Source organism: Panthera leo, chromosome B2 (genome assembly GCF_018350215.1).
Source record: "Panthera leo isolate Ple1 chromosome B2, P.leo_Ple1_pat1.1, whole genome shotgun sequence".
In the NCBI taxonomy this organism is placed as follows: domain Eukaryota; kingdom Metazoa; phylum Chordata; class Mammalia; order Carnivora; family Felidae; genus Panthera; species Panthera leo.
Genome location: NC_056683.1, coordinates 116,807,757 through 116,827,811, shown reverse-complemented (window position 1 = coordinate 116,827,811; position 20,055 = coordinate 116,807,757). Strand labels below are relative to the sequence as shown.

The following is a 20,055-nucleotide window of genomic DNA, read 5'->3' as shown; positions in this document are numbered from 1 at the left end:
TTTCAAAAGGGGATCAGTACTATATGTGAAACAGGTTCTAACAAGTTTAAAATGATCGGTCTTTCACATCTGCCATCCATACTAATAAAAGAATCAATTACTTAGAGATATTTTAGTATTCGGGGCAATTTTAATGCAAAGATCTAGCAATTATTAACAATGACAAGTGCAACTAAAAAAGGCCAAGTATAACTTTGTAAAATAAAAGTTGGCCAGCAAAAACAGACAATTCCCAGGCCTACCCTGGTTAAAATACCTGGGAAATTCCACTAAAATATAAGTGTCAAGTCACTTATTTGTGTTAGACAATTATATGAAGAAATACACCTCGGTGAGAAGCTGAACTTTGTCAGACAGTCCCCAGATGGCCGAGTCACATAGCACCACCAGCCACAGCGGACGTCCCTGTCTCATAATCTTCAGTCTACAGAAATCTACAGTATTGTGACTCATTAAGCCACTCTCTATGGCCATCTTCAGTCAGCTGGTTCCCAACCTGTGGAGTTTTAGCTGAGTTACTGAAGAACCCCCCCCAACATAAAAACAAAACTCTGTTTCCATAAACATCAGCGCCATCAAAATGTACGTAGCCCAGAGAAATTTAAATATTCTCTTGCTAGGGGGCACTCACTGGAATCAAAAGGCTAAATAAAGAGGCAGAGGTTGTACTTGTAGGTAGGACTTAAGCAGTACAACTAAGATCAGACATGACTGAAGTCAGGAGGTCCAGTAACGGGATCAGGGTCCACAGATCTCTAAAGGAAAAGTCTCTGGGGGAAAAAAGGAGCATGAAGGTGTGACAGATGTCAGGGAGCCTCAGTATTCCTTAGCACCTTGGACTCTAAAACCCATTTTATAGGGGCGCCTGGGTGGCTCAGTGGGTTAAGCATCTGAATTCAGCTCAGGTCATGATCTCACAGACTGTGAGTTCGAGCCCCACGTTGGGCTCTGTGCCAACAGCTCGGGGCCTGGAGCCTGCTTCAGATTCTGTCTCCCTCTCTGTCCTTCCCCTGCTCACACTCTGTCTCCTTCTCTCTCAAACATAAACATTAAAAAAAAAAAAAAAAAAATTAAAAATAAATAAATAAATAAAATAAAACCCATTTTATAGATGCAACAGGGCAAAAACCTACTTGTCTTTGATATGCCGGGCACAATTCTGGCTGCAATAGTTTCCTCCAGAAAGACACTCATCTACATTGCCATACTGACAACAGTTCTCACAGAATTGAAGCCCTTCTACTTTCACTGGATCCTTCAACCTGAAAGGCATCCCAGTCTTCTCTGAAAAGACTAGAAGATGAAAAGGGGAAAAGAACAAAAACAAAAAAAACACACACAGAAAAAAACAATTAGAACCATGACAGAAAACATTCCAAAACACAAACTTTTCCTTCTAATAATTTTGTTAGCAACACAATAAAAGATAATATTTGCTGAATGAATGAATGACCAACCTACTGTGCTTGGGAGGGAGAAGAGGATGGGGTTGGCAGGAACCACTCAAATCATTTACACAACAAAAATACTCTGCAGGAAAGATAAAAGTTTGTCTAAGGCTTCTTCTACAGAGTTCAAAGTAAAATAAAATTTCATTATACTTGACTATACTTGAAGTACAGTTACTATACTTCACTATACTTGGAAGATGAAACTGTTAGTAATCTGCAGAATCCTATTTTATGGATGTATCTGACAAAAAGGCTTATGTATGTTATTTCATGTTTACAACCTTTTGAGGAGTGGGTTTTTTCTACTAAATTGGTTAAATCGACACCTAGTTTACTTTGAAGGTAGCAGATCTCCTAAATCGTAATTATCCCAAATCATTTAGGAACTCACACTTCCTTTCCCCTGAATTGTTAGGCTCCTCATGCATTCAGCAAACATTAGGTGCCAATTTACGCTAGACACTGATAATGATAGTATAGACCTTGCCCCAGAGAGCTCACAGTCTAGAGGAGAAGACAGACAAGAAAACCAATACTTATAATAAAATGTGATACATGCAGTAATCAAAGCATGAACAAGTTCCAGGAGTAGTACAGAGGAAGAAGTCATTCACTCGGCCTGGGGTGAGGTCAGGGAAGGATTTTCTGATATAAAGCCTCAACTGGGTTTGGAAGGCCAAGAAAATTAACCAACTGGACAAAGAGGGAAACGGCATCTGAGCCAGAAGCAGCAGCAAGAGCAAAGGCAAGGGAGTGTGAAACCACATGATGCATTGAGAGAATTCCATGGAACCCAGTGCTGCTGGCACTGCCAGAACACGGTGTACAGAGAACAGAACAGAGAGCGAAGAGACAAGGCAAGCAGGTGGACGCGTGCCACCCAGATCCTTGCAGGCTCAGCTAAAGAGACAGTACGAAGTCAGTGAAGTGTCAGAAAAGCAATCTACAAAAGTTCCTCTGACTTGAAGGTGCGGGATAAATTAGGTGAAATTAGAAGCAGAGTGATTCTCGAGGAGGAGTCTGCAATAGTCCAGGTGAGAGCTGCTAAGGGCCTACATTAAGGCAGTGGCAGTGGTCATTAGTAGAAGAAGCCAGATCTGAGACATATTTAGGGAATAAAAACCAACAGGATGGAGTAACAGGCCATGGGGCTGGGGGAGAACGAATTCAGGATGACTCCTAGATTTCTTGCTTGTCCACTGGGGGGGATGGTGCTACCATCAACTGAAATATGGGTTACAGAAGAAAGAGCAGGTTTGGGGGAAGGGGAGAAAGAAATAGAAAATGAATCGCATTTCAGACATGTGGAGTTTGAGGTACCTGTGGGACATCCAGGTGGAGATGTCCAGTAGGCAGGTGGAAATACGGGCCTGGAGCTCGGGGGAGAGGTCGGGGCTGGAGATATAGATTTGGGAGTCATCAGCATATAGGTGTTAGTTACAACCATCGGAGTAGATGAGAAAAAAGTGGCAGGCTTTTGGCTAAATCACCTGGGTAGGCTATTGCAACACTGGATTTACTTGGTAATAATTTCCAATTAACCTTGTGCTATTACAGATCTGGCATTAGGAAAGAAGACAGTTTATAGTTATTTTAAAATATAAAAGTTGGTTCCATATGAGTTTTGTTATAGAAATTCACCTAAGAACACGTGACATGAAAATCACCCAGGATCTTCAAAGTTCCAGCCTATTGTAAAACCTAGGTAATTCTTATTTTAAAACTCTCAAAAGAAAGAAAATGGCAATGCAGACGACCCAGTCTTACCTTCCTGAGCAGTTGGTACCATCCAAGTTGTGGTAGCTGTTGCTTTTTTAACATTTTCCATCTCGCTCTCATCTGTGATAACTTCCAGGGCTCCAAACTCGTTTACCCGAAACTAGCGACAATATGGTAGAAAGAGGCAAAACTTACAAAGGTGCTCAGGACAGTAGTCATTTCATGGTGGACACATAAAGTCTTTAAGCAAATTAGTTATACTTTAAAAGTTCATTTGAGCAACTGTATCTAGGTAAGCCCTCTACCAGCAGTAAGCCCTCTGCATTTTACAGATTTGGGGATTCGGGGAAGTAAAAAGAGAACAAAGCAGCAAGGTACTTCTTAAGGTACCATACAACCAGCCCTGCACTGTGCTATAGAGATGCCAGCTCACTTAATGTGGCCTATAATTCTGAACACCAGTTGTTGCTAGGACTTTTGTTTCCTACTTCATATTATTTCTTCCTTAGTAACCAAAATTACTAAAAGGAGAATTACTATCTTCCCGGGAATCAACTTATCTCACCCGAGCTCACCTAGTCCAAGAGAAGGAAATCTCTATTCTGGAAATAATGATCTGCACGTGTATATCCTTATATTCCCGGAGGTAGGTGAGGAAGGCTGAAGTGTGAGCCATGTGACCCCCAACTCTCCACTTCTTTCTCTCACTGCTCTTTGGAATTCTCCACCCCATTCACCTCTAATCCTCCAAACAACAGGTAACGTCTACGAGATCTGAACAAATCTGCTAGCTACAGGTCAATTCTATCACTAAAAAGTACAGGCGTTTTGACTTCATGGACATTTTGACCCCAAATGTTGAAAATTTCTTCTCACCTCATGGCAAGCTGCAAACCTAGTATGTTCCTCTAACATCCTGGTGTACTATGTGTGCATGTTGAAGGCTTACCCACTATCTATGTGCAGGGACCCCTCCATCCTCTTTGAAACAACTAGGTGTACTCTCCTATTGATGAAGTTCAAAGTTTTCCATATTCCTCTGTTTTCCCATAAAATAGAATGATATTAGGGATCCACTAATTTTGACAGTTGACGAAGAACTGGAAAGTTCACAATTCAAAAGGATTATACGACTTTTCGCTTAACGTTTTTAGAGCTTTCACAGAAATATAGGAGTATGCAAATATGTAGCAGTTAGGCTTAAGACCTTCCATTTTGCAATCTAAAACATCTATTTAGTCAACATGCCAACAGAATCATTCACTTAACCAAACTAGATTCAGAGTACAAGTCAGAAAAAGCTGAAACAAAAATTACTAATTATTCTTTCCACCAGGTAAAAACAGCACCTTAAGTAACTGTATGCACACAGTGTACAATAATTAAAAGCTTTTTAGACTGAAGAAGTTGAAATAGTTGAGGAAAGTGAAAATGGTTTCTTCTATTACATATTTCAGATACAAGTTCCCAGGTAACATGTGTATACTATACTGAGTGTGTTCGCCTAAAAATGTCAGGCTAGGAAGTGGCAAAAAGTTAACTGGGAGGAAAGGAGCTAAATATAACTTTACTTTTGGGGGGGAAAATAAATTTTTAAATGATCCACTCTGAAAACAGAATATTTCAAAATAAAGCTGACAGTACCATCTACTGGGCAAGAACAGAAAAAACAAGCCATAATGATTACTAATTAATGATAGTAAAGAAGAACACAGAAAATCAATTCTGAATCAAAGTTTAAAAAGGCATTAGGCATCACCTTTATAATTCAGTCCAGGTAGGTAATTTTACTTTTATTAGATGTCAATATTAATTGATACTTATTTGAAAAATACAAAATGTGAAAAATAGCACCATTTTCATCACATGGAGAATCTCCTGTGGTGTAAGTTTCCAAATTACTGCTACACTGTAAGCCACCCTGCATTTCCAACAATGAGAAAGAGAACACCACCGAGTGGAATCTTTGAATAAAAATCCAGAGTTACGACACTTGGAAGCTTTAAGCTCAAATACTTTCAAAGTTAAAAGGTAATATCCCCACAATACAACAATTAATCCTAGTTGTCTTTTCCTTATAATGTTTATTGCCAGTAACTGACCTATAGCCAAAGCACAAATGAAAGGTGTCATGACACTTAGGGACACAATTAACTCCTGCAAGTCAGGTATCTATAGTTGGACTTCAGGGGATTGAAGAATCCCATGAAATTCATACAAAATGATGTCATGGACACATACATATTTTTCTGGGAATAGGGTTCTTCAGTTTCATCATAGTCTCAAAGGCATCCTGTAACCTTGAAAAAGTAAAGAACATTACTCTAACCAAGTTACTTTACCTCAAAAATTAACCGCAAAGTGTTTTCAAAGTATCCTGTCATATGCAAAAAAAAACACAGGGATCAATTTTTTTTTTTTTTTTTTCTGGCTTCTCAACTTGGATTTACTGTCTTTCACAATATTAGTACTGCTGAAAATGCTGGACAACATAGGTTGTTAGGTGCTGTTAACATTACTGGAGTTCCACAGATAGCATTCCAGAAAGACTGACACATTCCCTAACATTTTTCCCCCCAATAAAACACTCAGAAATGGGTAATGCTTTCATGAATGGTTTTGGAGCCATGGAAACTTGAAATAATCACTTTTATTCCTTTTTTCAAAGTTATGAGTTCTTTTAACCTAGACATCCAAAAAGCAGCATAACAATCTACTGAGTGACTCCATTCCAAATCAAGAACATCAAAATTATAAACTCTACAAAAGAAATTTATTAAATAAGTACATCAAACACATCAGCTGACACTGTAATTTGTTCTACTAGTGGAAACATCTGAGTCAATCAGAAAACAATTATGCCTGAAAGATATAAGGGACTGCAAAGGTTTGTTTGGCCTGGCTTGAACTACCTTTAATTGATTCAATTCTCTTTATTTTTGCTTGTAGAGGCAAAGGATCCTTTGCTTTTTGCCTATCTTTAAGAACAGATCCTTAAAAGACACTGCTGAGGTTAGTATTTTTGTTTTGTTTTATTACTTTCAATGTCGAAATATGAGTTCTACTTACCAATCTGTTTTAAGGGCAAAGATATTTGGTAACTAAAGTTTTCTGAACATTAATCACAACGAGCAAAACCGTGTACTATGAGCACAGTGTTTCCAGTTGGGTTTCTGCCCTGCTGCCGCAGGGTCTTGCTCTCAGTTAAGTGGCAACTATTCTTACTAGATAAGATGCTATCGCTCTCAGGAGTATATCTGCATTTTACTGAGGGATTCCAAATGGCTAAATCCTTATGACCCAGAGGAATAATCCTCTGTGGATAAGTTTCAGACATCATTATAAGTTCAGAGAGAGAGATTGCTTAGGGACAGGGAGCCCCAGCATGCACCTTCCCGCTACCGCTCATTGCCTGCCTGTTCTTATGGCTGGCCCTGAGATATTAGTCTACAAATACTAATTTGCCATTTTATAGAATAATTAGGCAACGGTGCAGTTTCCAAAGCTTGCTTAAACAAAAATGTCTTGTTAATGACTATAATATTTTCAAGGAGGCCCCTGGACACTTGCTGTTCTCCCCTAACACTATACTTTCTTATGCTAGTCCTTCTTTTCGATGCCCTTCTCTTTCTTGCCTGCTGTCCCTGACCCACAAAAGTCTTCATATAGATGCCGACCTATTTTCGGGTACCTGAAGCTCATATGACAACTACTTCCCCGAAGCCTTCCTGATCCCTCCAGCTAAAATGATACCTCTTCTAAATCGCTGTAACATTTTCTCTGTATCTCTTTTGATATGAAAACATTTTCTCTCTTTAGACTATAGTATACTAGTGGTAAGAGAATCGATTCCAGTATCAGAAAAGCCTGGCTTTAGACCTAGTTCTGCCAATTATCTTGACCTTGAGCAAATGATTTAACCATTCTGGGCCTCTGTTTTCCCATCTGTAAACTGACAACAATGATAGGAACTACCTCAAAAGGATTAAATGAAAGGATTAAATACAAGGATACAGATAAAGTGTTCATCAGAGAGTAAGCTCTCTATTCTTTCCCCTACTGCACCTGAATGGAAAAAGTTTTTGCGCTCTGTTTTATATAAAGGCTGTTTAGCCTCCTTGAAAAGGGGCAAGGGAAACAGTATAAAGGAACGAAGGTTTGAAGCCTTCAACTAGACAGTTGGGCTGGAAAGGAAACAAGATGGCACTGAGGAGTGAAACGAGACGCAGCCAGGGGAAAGTAGGGGCCAGACCACCAAAAACTTCTGGGGTAAACTTAAGGGGATTGACTTTGCCACGAAAGACAGGAAACTGCTAAAAGTTTTTAAGCAGAAGAGTGATATAATTTGGCCAGCAATCATGAGGCTTTTACAGAGAAACATACTTTCAAAATGGTAATAAACCGAAGCATATAAAAACCTGTTTACATGATAAAAAACTGACTTCTATGTAGCAGCTGATTGTATTGGCTGAACTAACCTGAGCTTCTTGTCTTAGGATAGCACCTTGTTTATTAGGAAATCTACATGCCTACACCCACTACAAAAAAGTAGTTTCAATAATGTAAAGTAGGGGGGCGCCTGGGTGGCTCAGTCGGTTAAGCGGCCGACTTCGGCTCAGGTCATGATCTCGTGGTCCGTGAGTTTGAGCCCCGCGTCGGGCTCTGTGCTGACAGCTCAGAGCCTGGAGCCTGTTTCAGATTCTGTGTCTCCCTCTCTCTGATCCTCCCCCGTTCATGCTCTGTCTCTCTCTGTCTCAAAAATAAATAAACATTAAAAAAAAAATTTAAAAAAAAATAATGTAAAGTAGGCAAAGCATGATGTGAAAGAGCAAATTTCATGCTTTATTCAAAGTTTTTAATATCTTAATTTTGTGAAAAATCAATTTCTCAATCAGATCTCTGAAGCAACTCAGATATTAATATTAGGAGCAAGTGATTCAGATTCCTAAATTAACACAATCAATTGACTATCTGAATCTCTTCAGATAAAAATGGTTATGAAGCAGAAATTTTTTTTTCATTTTTTTTTTTTTTTTAGAAGTGGGGTTTCAAACTGTCTACAGTACATGAAGTGAACTGGATACATGGAAATTACCCACATAATTAGATGAGCCTAAAAGTCAAATAAAATAAACCAGATTATAATACCCACTAAGTGACTTAATTACCTGATTACCTTAATAAAAGTAATAGGCTAATTCCTAAGATCTATTGCTTAGAAAACCTTTAGGCAATTTAAATTTCTTAGGGATTGAAAGTTCAAAACCTAACTGAACAAAAATTATAAATTTCATCATCCACCTGACATCAAAAAAAAAAAAAAAGCTATTGAGAAGAAGGGACAAAAATGTACAAGCAATATATGAGAATAAAGCAATTTTAAAAAGTCAATTTACATAATATATCACAAAGCCAGAAAAAATACAATTTGTTAAATGTTTTCCATATGTTATATTTTTCAATCCTTATAACCACCTTGTGACATAGATTCTATTTCCTCATTTTATACATAAAGATTCTGAAACTTAGGGAATTTAAATAACTTGACAAAGCTCATATAGCTACTATGAGGCTGACATTATGAGCGTCTGGAATGGTTTTTCTTTCTGAAAAATTTCAGCACTCAATTCCCATCGTATCTAATCCAGATGAACATTTGGAGAATGTTAGAGCAGATAAAGTCCTTAGTATTCATTTAATTCCTTATTTTACCAAAGAGGAAACTGGCCTGAAGAGACTGACTGACTAGTTCAAGGACATACAGAACTAAAACTAAAAACCGTATCTCCTTTTCAGAATTCACTGAACCTCACTGCGATATTTTTGTTAAGCTAAACAGATAGATATGTTGGCACACTGCACTTAATTCAACCTAACCCAACTAAAATCTGGGTATTTTTCCAGTGACAGACTGTCCAAATCTCACCACTGAAGATGAACTAGGTTGGGCTTGGCTGAAATACTCGTCAAGTAGCCACTGGATTCCAGGAAGCCAATTATTAGGGGGCAGGAATTTCTATTCGAGATAGGCCAGAACATCAAGCACTAGAGGGAAAAGCCAACTGACAGCCAGTTAGGGTGATCAGAGGTTCAAAAACCTGAGTGACCAAGTACAAACAAAGTCTAAAAGGCCACAGACAGGTTCAAGGTCCCAGAGATAGGATTAGAGCAAAAGCAAATTAGAAATGAGAGGTGGGGTGGACTGGCTTCCTGGATGAGTGCTTGCGTAACTGTTTCATAGGGCAGCAGAGGTGGGTCTAGAGTGGGTTCGGGAAGCCTTGGGAAAAGGGGAAGGATAAGCACATAGTAAAGAGGCACACTGAAGCATCATTCTCTGAAGAGAGTTCTCCTCTATATAAAAGCAGCCTGGTTTACAGGAAGGACCAGCTTTTGAACAAATGATTATATAAAAATTCATATTTATCGTATAAATAATTTAAGGGAGGAGAATAGTCCTGTCTATTCAATATTTTAACATTATCCAGTTTTCAAATGAGAAAACTAGGGCACAGGGAATGTGGTTATTCATTTAAAGTTCTCAAGTTCATTATTACAAAATATATGAAGCCAGGTCTTCTAAGCCTACCATTTCCATATTTATTGTCCGTCATGATAAAGTCAAACCAAGGGTGATCCCCTGGAAGCTATAATTCGACTTCTGCAAAATAAGCATATGCCAAAATATTCTCGTCCACCACCCCAAGTGACAAAGACTTCGGCCAATTTGTCAACATTCCAAATTGTCTTGAAAATTTACTGTAGAGGTCTAAGTATCATATAAGACCTAGAGCATCATGCTTAATGCTTTTAATTCTTATTTTACATATGTAGTCAAACTCCTTTTAACAAATAACACACAGATGAACACACAGATAATTGTATTTAATAAAGACAGCTTACCTTTAAGTCACTTCCTGGTAGCGTGCCTACTCCATCTTTCCAGTCCATAACACTGAATACATCAAATTCTTGACCACTTGTGCTAGAGGCAGATTCAGTCATGATTTATTTTGGAACCTGGAAGGGGGAAAAAGGCAGATCATTAAATACTGTACGTAAAAATCAGTTTTTATTTTAGTGGTCACTGCTTTGGTTTCCCTTAATTACATAATTGTCTTGATCACAATATCCCATATCCATAGATCTAGAATTAAGTGCTTCGAAAATATCACTAACATTTTTTCTAGTACAATCCCTGGTAAATTTATGTATTTTTTAAAATATTTACTTTAAGAAAGACAGAGTGTGCATGCGCACATGAGCAGGGGAGGGGCAGAGACAAGGAGAGAGAGAATCTAAGCCGGCTCCGTGCTGTCAGTGCACAGCCAATCACGGGGATCAATCATGCCAATCGTGGGAACATGACCTGAGCCGAAATCAAGAGTCACTTAACTGAGCCACCCAAGCACCCCCTAATCCCTGGTAAATTAAAGAGGAAAGAATATACCTAAAATTTGTAAAGTGTCAATGTTTCTATTCTTAAAAAAGGAATTCACCTTTTCATAGCACATTCACTTAAAACAAAAAGTCATGATATATATCAACAGAATTTCTTGCCCACTAAGTAGGGGGTTTTGTTGTTGTTGTTTGAAGATATTGATGACAGAGTGGGTATGGATAAAGGACAAGACATTAAATGTTAATAAGCAAAATGAAACCTTTTTGATGATAAAAAAGAACAAGAAAATTCCAGTCCATTAGGACTATCATCTATGCTAATTTGTCAGTAAGTTTGTTGTGTCAATTCAACAAATACATGGTATGATTGACTCTCAGTAAATTGATTTTTTGAATTCAGTTGAGATATCCACCAATTTGAGGTTCTGGAAAATAGGAAAACAGTCTTAAAATATACACCAAACACTAATAATAAGGCTATGTTAAGAAAACCAAGTCAACTAGCTAAACTGTGATAATCTGTTTTTCATTTTTCTAAACTGCAAAACAGTTTTCCATAATCATATTGTTAGTAATTGTATTGAGACTGTTATCCTGAGACTGTTGTCTATGTGGTATGGGATAAAAGTAGTAATTATGTTGGTGTCATTGATAAGCAATGGAAGATGGATTAAAGTCCTAGGTTCAGTTGGTTAAGCATCTGACTTCGGCTCAGATCATGATCTCATGGTTCATGGGTTCGAGCCCTGCATCAGGCTCTGTGCCAACAGCTCAGATCCTAGAGCCTGCTTTGGATTCTGTGTCTCCCTCTTTATGCCCCTCCCCACCTCACACTCTGTCTCTATCTCTCAAAACTGAATAAACATTAAAACAAATTTTTTTACAGATTTTTGGACACAAGTGGTGGAGGAACAGAGAGAGATGGAGACTGAGGCTCCGAAGCAGGCTCTGCGCTGAGAGCTGAGACCCGATGTGGAGCTCAAGCTCACAAACCATGAGATCATGACCTGAGCCAAAGCTGGACCCTTAACCAATTGAGCCACCCAGGTGTCCCTAAATTTTAATCTTTTAATGCATTTTAATCTTAAAAAAAATTGCATATTTTCTAGCCTTGCCCACTGACAGAATCTAGAAACAACCACCAATCAACAGTGATGAGCAGCCAAGTGCTCAGACTGTGGCCTCTAAATACCACTTCTCTGAGGTCTTCCCAGAGAAGGGGCTGATTTCTGTTCAGTGGCAGGAAATGTGCAAGATGAGTCTGGAACTTCTTGTCAAAAAAAAAAAAAAAAAAAAAGCAAGGAAGCTATCAAAGACAACAGAGATCATATCAAAAGAACTTAGAAACCAATCTCAAGAGGCTCCTGCTGGCCAAAGAATAGTAGCTGCATGAATTGAAACACATCAAATAAGTTTAAATCTAAGAGTTCATACTGACATTGAAAACAAACCAACAAACCAAGAACACCTACTGATCACCTTTTAAGACTACACAGGAACCAACTCATTATCTGGAAAAAGAAACAAGGATTTATCCTGTCTATATTGCATGAGATCCATGAAACTGTATTCCAGGGTAACGCAAATCAATGGCGAGAGGAAGTTTCAGTTTAGAAAGAATTCCTGCTAATAAATAAAAAAGGAATGACAGAACTGAAACATTACCATTTTCAATCCTTGATACATTAATGGCTGCAGGCAATGGCTATCAATGACTACTAAGAATACAAACCCAACACCATCTAGGAAGTAGTCTTGCCATGAAAAAACAAAATCAAACCTAATCTGATCAAGTCCATTTGCAGGAAATACCTGAGACAAAGGAACACGTAAAAATCACACCATAAAAATATACAAAATGGGGCACATGGGTGGCTCAGTCAGTAAAGCATCCGACTTTGGCTCAGGTCATGATCTCATGGTTCGTGAGTTCCAGCCCCATGTCAGGCTCTGTGCGGACAGCTCAGAGCCTGGAGCCTGCTTCCAATTCTGTGTCTCCCTCTCTCTTTGCCCCTCCTCCCACTTGCACTCCCTCTCTCACTCTCAAAAATAAACAAACATAATTTTTTTTTTTTTTTTTTTTAATATAAGAAGTAAAATTCAGACTGTCAGAAACTCTTCAGCAACATTCCTCAAAGTGTGGTCCACAGACCCTGGGAAGACCTGAGACCTTTTCAAAAGGTCCAAGAAGTCAGAATCATTTTCATAAAAATACTAACACATTATTTGCCTTCTGCGCTATGCTGACATCTGCGCGGATGGTACAAAAGCAACAGTGGGTAAAACTGCTGGAGTAGCGGCTCCCAAGTAGGCAGCAGTCATTGCAGCCTTTACCGCCAGGTACTGATGGTAAACAAATGCTGGTTTCGCTAAACAGCATCCTTGATGAAGCAAAATAGTAACTTTCATTAAGTCTGGATATTTGAATACGTATCTTTTTAACATTCTGTGTGGTGAAATAGAAAGCACCCATAAAGCGCTCTGGTGCGTCAGAGTACCAAGGGAAAGCACCTGTGAACTGTCTGAGATGCAAGTTGAACAAGCTGCTTTTTTCACGGAGTGCATTTTTATTTAACAAACTACGTTTCTTCGGGTTTGGCTATTTGGCAAATATTTTGTCAAGAACAAACGAAGCGAACCTGTTGACATCAAGGAAAACACTGACAGCATTTGTTGCTGAAGATCCATTTGAACATTCAAGGGATAATCATGATTCCGGAAAATGTGTATCTACCACCATGAGCCTGAGAGCTTCCCAGTAGCTACATATTTTCTAAGAAGATGGGTGGTGATATTGATGAGAGGGATTTTTTAAATATTTTATATTTGACCTATGTCAACATCTGGGAGATTTGCATAATTCAGTGATGCAGTATTTTCCAAATAACCAATGCTTGATGTCACAAAATTATGCATAAGTAAAGCATCCAATCAAAATACGTGACAGACCGATGGATTTTAATATAACACAGTATGAAAAGTTCATTGTTAGGGTTTCAGACTGCCCATTGCAACTTACCTTTAAGAAACTACCACTTGTCAACTTTTGGTGTAGTATCATAGAAGAATGTCCACCATTAAATGAAAAAAAATACTCCTCCCCTTTTCCAAACTCACATCTGTGTGAAGCAGATTTTCTTCACACACTTCAACCAAAACAACATACTGCAACAGACTGAATGCAGGAGCAGATATGAAAATCCAGCTCTCTTCTATTAAGCCAGGCATTAAAGAGATTTGCAAAAATGTAAAACAGTGCCATTTCTCTCATTTTTTAATTTTGGAAACTATGATTACATTTCATTTAAATTGTGCAGACACATGTTAATATAATGAGTCTGCTACTGTTATTTTGAAAAGTAAATACATAGTTTAAATTATCTATTTTAATTTTGAATACAGTAGATATTAATAGATATAACCCATACAAACAACAGCTCCTTGGGGTTTTCAATCATTCTTAAGAGTGTCAAGGAGACTTGAGACCAAAGAGTATGAGAGCCACTGCTGTGTAGGATAAAAACTGGCTTTTGGCCACATGGACACATACATGCACAGAAGGCACAGAGTAAAACAAACAAACAAACAAACAAACAAACAAACAAATAGATGGAAGAGGAAATCTAAAATTTAGATTAAGGTATTTAAAAGACATTAATAAATCACAATATCATAATTCATAGATCTGTTTGGACCCTGATTTAAACTTTTTTTTTTTTTAATTTTAGGTTTTGAGAGAGAGAGAGAGAGAGCACGCACATGTGCACGTGGGAGGGGGGCAGAGGGAGCGAGAGGGAGAAGCTGAAGTAGGCTCCATGCTCAGTGTGGAACCCAACCAATGCCACAACCCTGGGATCATGACCTGAGCTGAAATGAAGAGTCAGATGCTCAACCAACTAAGCCGCCCAGGCATCCTTAACCTATTTTTTAAAGAAAAAGATGATGGTTAGACAGGATGGGAAGCCTAAATGCCAGTGGCTATTTGATGATATACAAAAATGCTGCTTTTTCTAGAGGGATGATCACGGCATGCACTTTTAAAAGGGGACTTCATGCTTGTCAACTGAAATTGACAGATGGAATGATTAAGTTAGGAATTTGCCATAAATCAGTCAAGAGCGTGAAGTGGTAAAATAAAGAGGCAACGTGCTGGTAATTCTCAAGAAGTGTGAGGGACCCAGTTTATTATACTACATCTTACTTCTGTGTGTGCTTGCAAAATTCCATAAAAGAAATACATTTTAAGGGCAGTCTCTTTAGATATAGAATATACATTTATTTTTAAATGGTCAATAGAAAAAAAAAATAAACCTGTGTTTCTCTGAATTATAGCTATCTTTTGTTGAAGTTTATTAGACACCTCCATATTCTTTCTTCCTTTGTCCTCTTTAAATGAGCCAGTGTCAAATGTTATATATTAAGTCTATTTCTGATCATTTCAAAATTTATACAGTCTGAATTTGAAGACGCACTGGATTTCACTACCATTAGGACTTAATCCTCAAAAGAGGAACTAAGATGTGAAGGCTTGAAGGAGATTAATTTAAGAAATAGTGAATTAGTAAGTGAATTACGGCTTGTCCTTACGGTCTCTAGGACTCCTACCTCACTTGAGATCAGCAACAAAATTGACTTCCCTTGTAAGTGCTGTAGGAGGGGCAACTTTTTCTTGATAGACAGTAGAGAGACAGAATAATTTTTCCCTTGGTGGATAAACTGGGTAAAACCCAAATGATCCGTTGAAAAGAAAAGTTTTACTGTTCTTTTTTAATTACAATAACATTTATTCACCAGGTACTCAGTGTCAGACATAATACGTATACTTTGTAATTTATTAATTCCATTTCACCTTCCAGAAAAGGATTCAAAGCACAATTTATATATACTATTTCATTTATTTCTGTCTCACAAAAAGATGGGTTCTATTATCCTTCCAGTATACGTTGAAGAAAGTGAGTTGCAGAGTTCAGTAATTCACCCAAAAGCATATTTGGTGGCATACCCAAGATCTGAATCCAGGTCAGTCTGATTCCAATCCTGGGCTTTTTTCCCCCAACCATTGTCCTGTCTTGTCTCAGTCTTATCCCTCTAAGAATCTGGCTAAACCAACTTTTCTCTATGTAACTACTCAGGCATGACAAATCCAGAAACCAGTTTCCCAGGGTCAAAGTGCTTGATTTATGTATATCAGTGCAATGTGTATCCTTTCAATGAAATATTATCAAATACATGCGTATTAACAAATTGTCATTAAGACACGTACGCAACAGGAACCGAATTTCCCACCCAAAACACAAACGCATAAAATTCACAACAGCAAAATCCTGTCTGTGACTAGAAGGAGCAGAAAGAAGAAACAGGAAAGTACAAAACCTGCAGTAAATGCCCATGACACGTTTTGGGAAATACAAAACACTGGTAATGCTATACAGTGTACCTTGCGTATAGACACATATCTAAAATTTATTAAAAAACTGTTTCCCTTCATTGTTCTAGGGTTTGTGAATAGTTGTATAAAATATTTTAGCATAAGAATATTTACCATGTGGTCTTTCCCATTATCTGATTTTGAAGCAAAATGGCTACTTGCACTACCACAGGAAGTCTGAAAGGCTAGGACAGATCAGGTATTTTTCGATCATCTCCTCATCAGACAGAACAGCCATCAACCAGCATGATTTTCACAGAAGCTGCTTCTTCATGACAGCCTAAGTCTCCCTCTCTGGTTTTCAGCCTCCATAAGCGTGCGCACTTGCATATATACAAAGTCCTTTCACTGCAATTAGCTGGGTTCCTAAGAACGAAGCACATTTCTTAGAAGCACAGGTTTTATGTTTTCTTTGTCACCTGGCACTATTCCACAATCCCATGTAGAACTATATTCCACGGACCATAAAAAGCAGGTAGGTAACAGAGTCACTCACAGTGCAGGTCAGACAGCATTTCTCATTCTGCAGAAAATCTCATCCCAAATCTCTTGTTAACGATGCCGAGGTTTCCTAAGAAGTACCTTAAAAGTGCCCCATGAGGGATCCTCTGTGCTATCAGCCAAGATCTACCACTTTCCTCCCAATAACCTCTTCTAAATCCTAAGGATCTCCAGCCACTGCTGACGTCAAAAAGGACCACTCTGGAGTTCACATATCCAGCAAATACACCAATGCAGCTTTTGATTCCCACTAGCTTTCATATCATGGCCGGAAATGGCTAAAATCAAGGCTTCTGATGTCCAATGTGCTTCTGTGGACGCCCATTGTTAGGAGCCACCCATTGTTAGGAGCCACTGACTTTACTGAAGGCAGACACCATTACTGCTGGCACCTATTCAGATGTATTCTACTTCCAAAGCCCCCCTCTGTGAAACAGTTCACTGTCACTTTGACTCATTTTTATTACAATCTTCTTGCCCTAAGCCTCCAACAAAAGGGCTGGAAGACAGATTAAATGACATGCAACACTGTACTCAGAATTACCTTCTGTATCTTTCTCCTGCAGGATTCCTTGTCTCCAAACCAAAGCTGTGCAACTTGCCTTTCCCTTGGGACACTGTATCTAATGGATGAACTTCCTCAGTCTCTGGAATTCTCAGCCTACCATATAACACTAGTTTGCAAGAAACATCAGGCAGTGAGGAGATTAGTTAATATTTTCAAAAATTCTGTTACGAGAATATGGGGAACCAGGCCCCCTCATGTATTGATAGTGGCATTATAAATTAAAACAACCTCTCTGGAGATCAATTTCCAAGAACATATCCTCCAATTCAGTAGTTCTACTCACAGAAATTTATTCTATAGATACTCACATGGGTCTGTTTGTAATGTTAAAATAACTGGAAAACAATCCAAAAGTCCATCGATTAAGGACAACTGTGGTACATCAATACAGTATATAATGCCATTAGAAAAAACAGTGAGGAAGCTCTTTACATTCTGATACAGAAAAAGCTCCATGACACTACTAATACTCTAATTTTGTGCAAGGTATAAAAACTGTGTGCTACCATTTCTTTTTTTCTTTAAGTTTATTTTGAGAGAGAGAATGAAAGAGAAAGAGAGAGAGAGAATGAGAGAGAAAGAGAAAGAGAGAACAAGAGAGTGAGTGAGAGAGACAGTGCATGTGCATGTACTTTGGGGAAAGGGCAGAGAGAGAGAGAGGGAGGGAGAGAGAGAGAGAGTCCCAAGCAGGCTCTGTACTTTCAGCACAGAGCCTGATGCCGGGCTCGATCTCACGAACCACAAGATCATGACGTGAGCCAAAATCAAATCAGACGCTTAACTAAGTGAGCCACCCGGGCACTCCTACCATTTCTATAAAACAAAAGGGGAGGTATGTGTGTGTGTGTGTGTGTGTGTGTGTGTGTGTGTGTGTGTACATACATACATATACGTGTATATAGATGCGCGTATATATACGTGTGTGTATTACTCGTATACGCATACGTTTTCTCTGTAAGGATTCCTCAAAAACTGCTAACAGTGGCTGCCTCCAGGAAGGAGCAATACTTTGCTGAAAAGCCTGTCATGGGAGGAAACTGTCTGGACATCCTTTCACACCTATTGACTGTTTAAATGTTTTTTAAAAGAAATAAATTAATGAAAAAAATGTTTTAAAATCCTTTTCCAGGTTTATTGAGCATAGTCCACGTAATAAAAGGCATGTCTTCCCATGAAAATAGTTAGCTTGTTATTGCTGCCAACAACAGAAGCTTTAGCACAGAAGTCACTAAGGGAAGTCAACTTCCCCAAAGCTCTTGGGTAATTTAAATAGCAGGTATTTAACGATATATGCAAATGCACCAGCTCTACAGATGGATGAGAAGAGGAAGGATAGGGTTTGCTTCTCTACAATTCAGGTATCAGAAGTATACAGTAGATTCCTGGCATTCACAGACTATTTATGGTTTCTACCATTCCGGAGTAGCATCTGAAGTTCCCATGACATTTAGTAATTTGTCATTTTGCAAAGCCACAATTCTGAATGAGACATGCATAAAGCTGAGGGACGAGGACAAGCCCCTGGGTCAGCCAAGGTCCAGGTAGGCCCTTACTCACAGCCCTCAGTCTTACACTACGGCCACCGTGAATAAAGAGATAAAACTCTGTTTCTTGTTAAGAAATGAAACAAACACAATTAACTGCTAGTTGATTCTAGTGTTGATGACAGAATGAGGGGCGTATGGAAATGTTTATGAAAGTGATAGGCCCTAGCCACAAAATAGAAGTTTCAGATAAATTAAAGACTGAAATGTCAAATGTAATGATGACTCAGACACATTGTGTGAACAAAACTACCAAATGCTCCAAAAGGAAGTAAGTAGAAAAGATGTGTGAATTTGTTTCAATAAGTGCTCCAGACAGTACAAAAATTGCTCATCAAGCAAGATAAGTAGTTCAGGTCTAGAGAGATCATTTACATTTTTCAGTTATACTTTTGCAATCTGAAGGAAGGAATTGTATGTTACAATGATTTCTTTCAATTTGGGAATTGGCGATTGCCTTGGGATGTATTCTTCACAGACGTCAAGAATCTACCCTTATCTTATTTTGACAAGAGATAAACAGAGTTTGTGTGTCCTTCATAATCCCCCCTTCATACAATCCCTTCATTCATCTCTGCCCTGAGTGGATAAGGCGGTGGCTCTGAGTGAGGGGCTTGGACTCCCCCAGTGCTGAGCTCCTACAGCACCGGCAAGGTGATGAACCTACCTGGGGCTGAGATGAAGACAAGATTAACAGTCCTGAGAGATAAGCCACCCAATCTAGGATGCTCAAAATAAACTGAAAGAGTGGGCACTGCCTATAAACCAAAAGTCTCAATCGGCAGATAAGGTGGGAAATAAAGATTATGAAGAAAGGCAGCTACCTATAGCCAGGCCATTCCTGCTCAAACCACAGTTTCAAAATATTATTTCTAGAAGAATGGCTAGCTAATGTTCACTAAAAGCAGTTAAATTGTTTCAATAATGCTACAGTTGCTTTTTTTAGGGTTGTATTTTGTAGCCTTATAGTTAATAGGCACATTTTTCAAAAATAAGGCGTAGAGATGATATGGCTATGAACTGGAAGTGCTTATGAGGATAAACATCACCTCAAAAGCAGAATCGGATTAAAATTCTGTCAGATGACAGAACCGAGATATCAGCACCTGGTGTTGATCAGTTTGGGTTAACAGAGCAACCTATCTTCTGTAAAGAGTCAGGAATGTTAACCCTAAAATCATTACCGCGAACCAAACAAAAATGCAAACTATGCAGGAGAAACACAGCAAAGAGATACAGAGCAACGTGTACCGGTGAGAAAAGTCCATCTAACGCCTTGCTGCTAAGATGCCCATTTTCATACCATCAACTGAAGCTGGCTTTTTGTTTACTTTGTAGAAGTCATCAGTCGCTAACCAAATGCTCTATCTGGCACACTGTGACCTACAAAAAGTCCTAATATCATTATTCGGTAACATCACCTAAAAAGCTGCTCTCCACTGCTAC

General features: G+C 38.6%; 1 protein-coding gene across 7 annotated transcripts in view; it reads right to left on the bottom strand.

Moving 5' to 3' along the window:
• L3MBTL3 (L3MBTL histone methyl-lysine binding protein 3) overlaps positions 1–20,055 on the bottom strand; it is a 129,332-nt gene that overhangs the window by 94,668 nt on the left and 14,609 nt on the right. For 5 of the 7 annotated variants that reach the window (XM_042939796.1, XM_042939801.1, XM_042939800.1 and 2 more), the window contains 4 exons: positions 10,071–10,187; positions 3,219–3,330; positions 2,772–2,846; positions 1,134–1,293 (listed from right to left, as the gene is read on the bottom strand). In XM_042939796.1, the coding sequence (XP_042795730.1) occupies positions 1,134–1,293; positions 2,772–2,846; positions 3,219–3,330; positions 10,071–10,172 (449 nt within the window). In that variant the 5' untranslated portion in view covers positions 10,173–10,187. The remainder of the gene's footprint in view (positions 1–1,133; positions 1,294–2,771; positions 2,847–3,218; positions 3,331–10,070; positions 10,188–20,055) is intronic. The other 2 variants (XM_042939803.1, XM_042939802.1) reach the window with 1 other exon arrangement.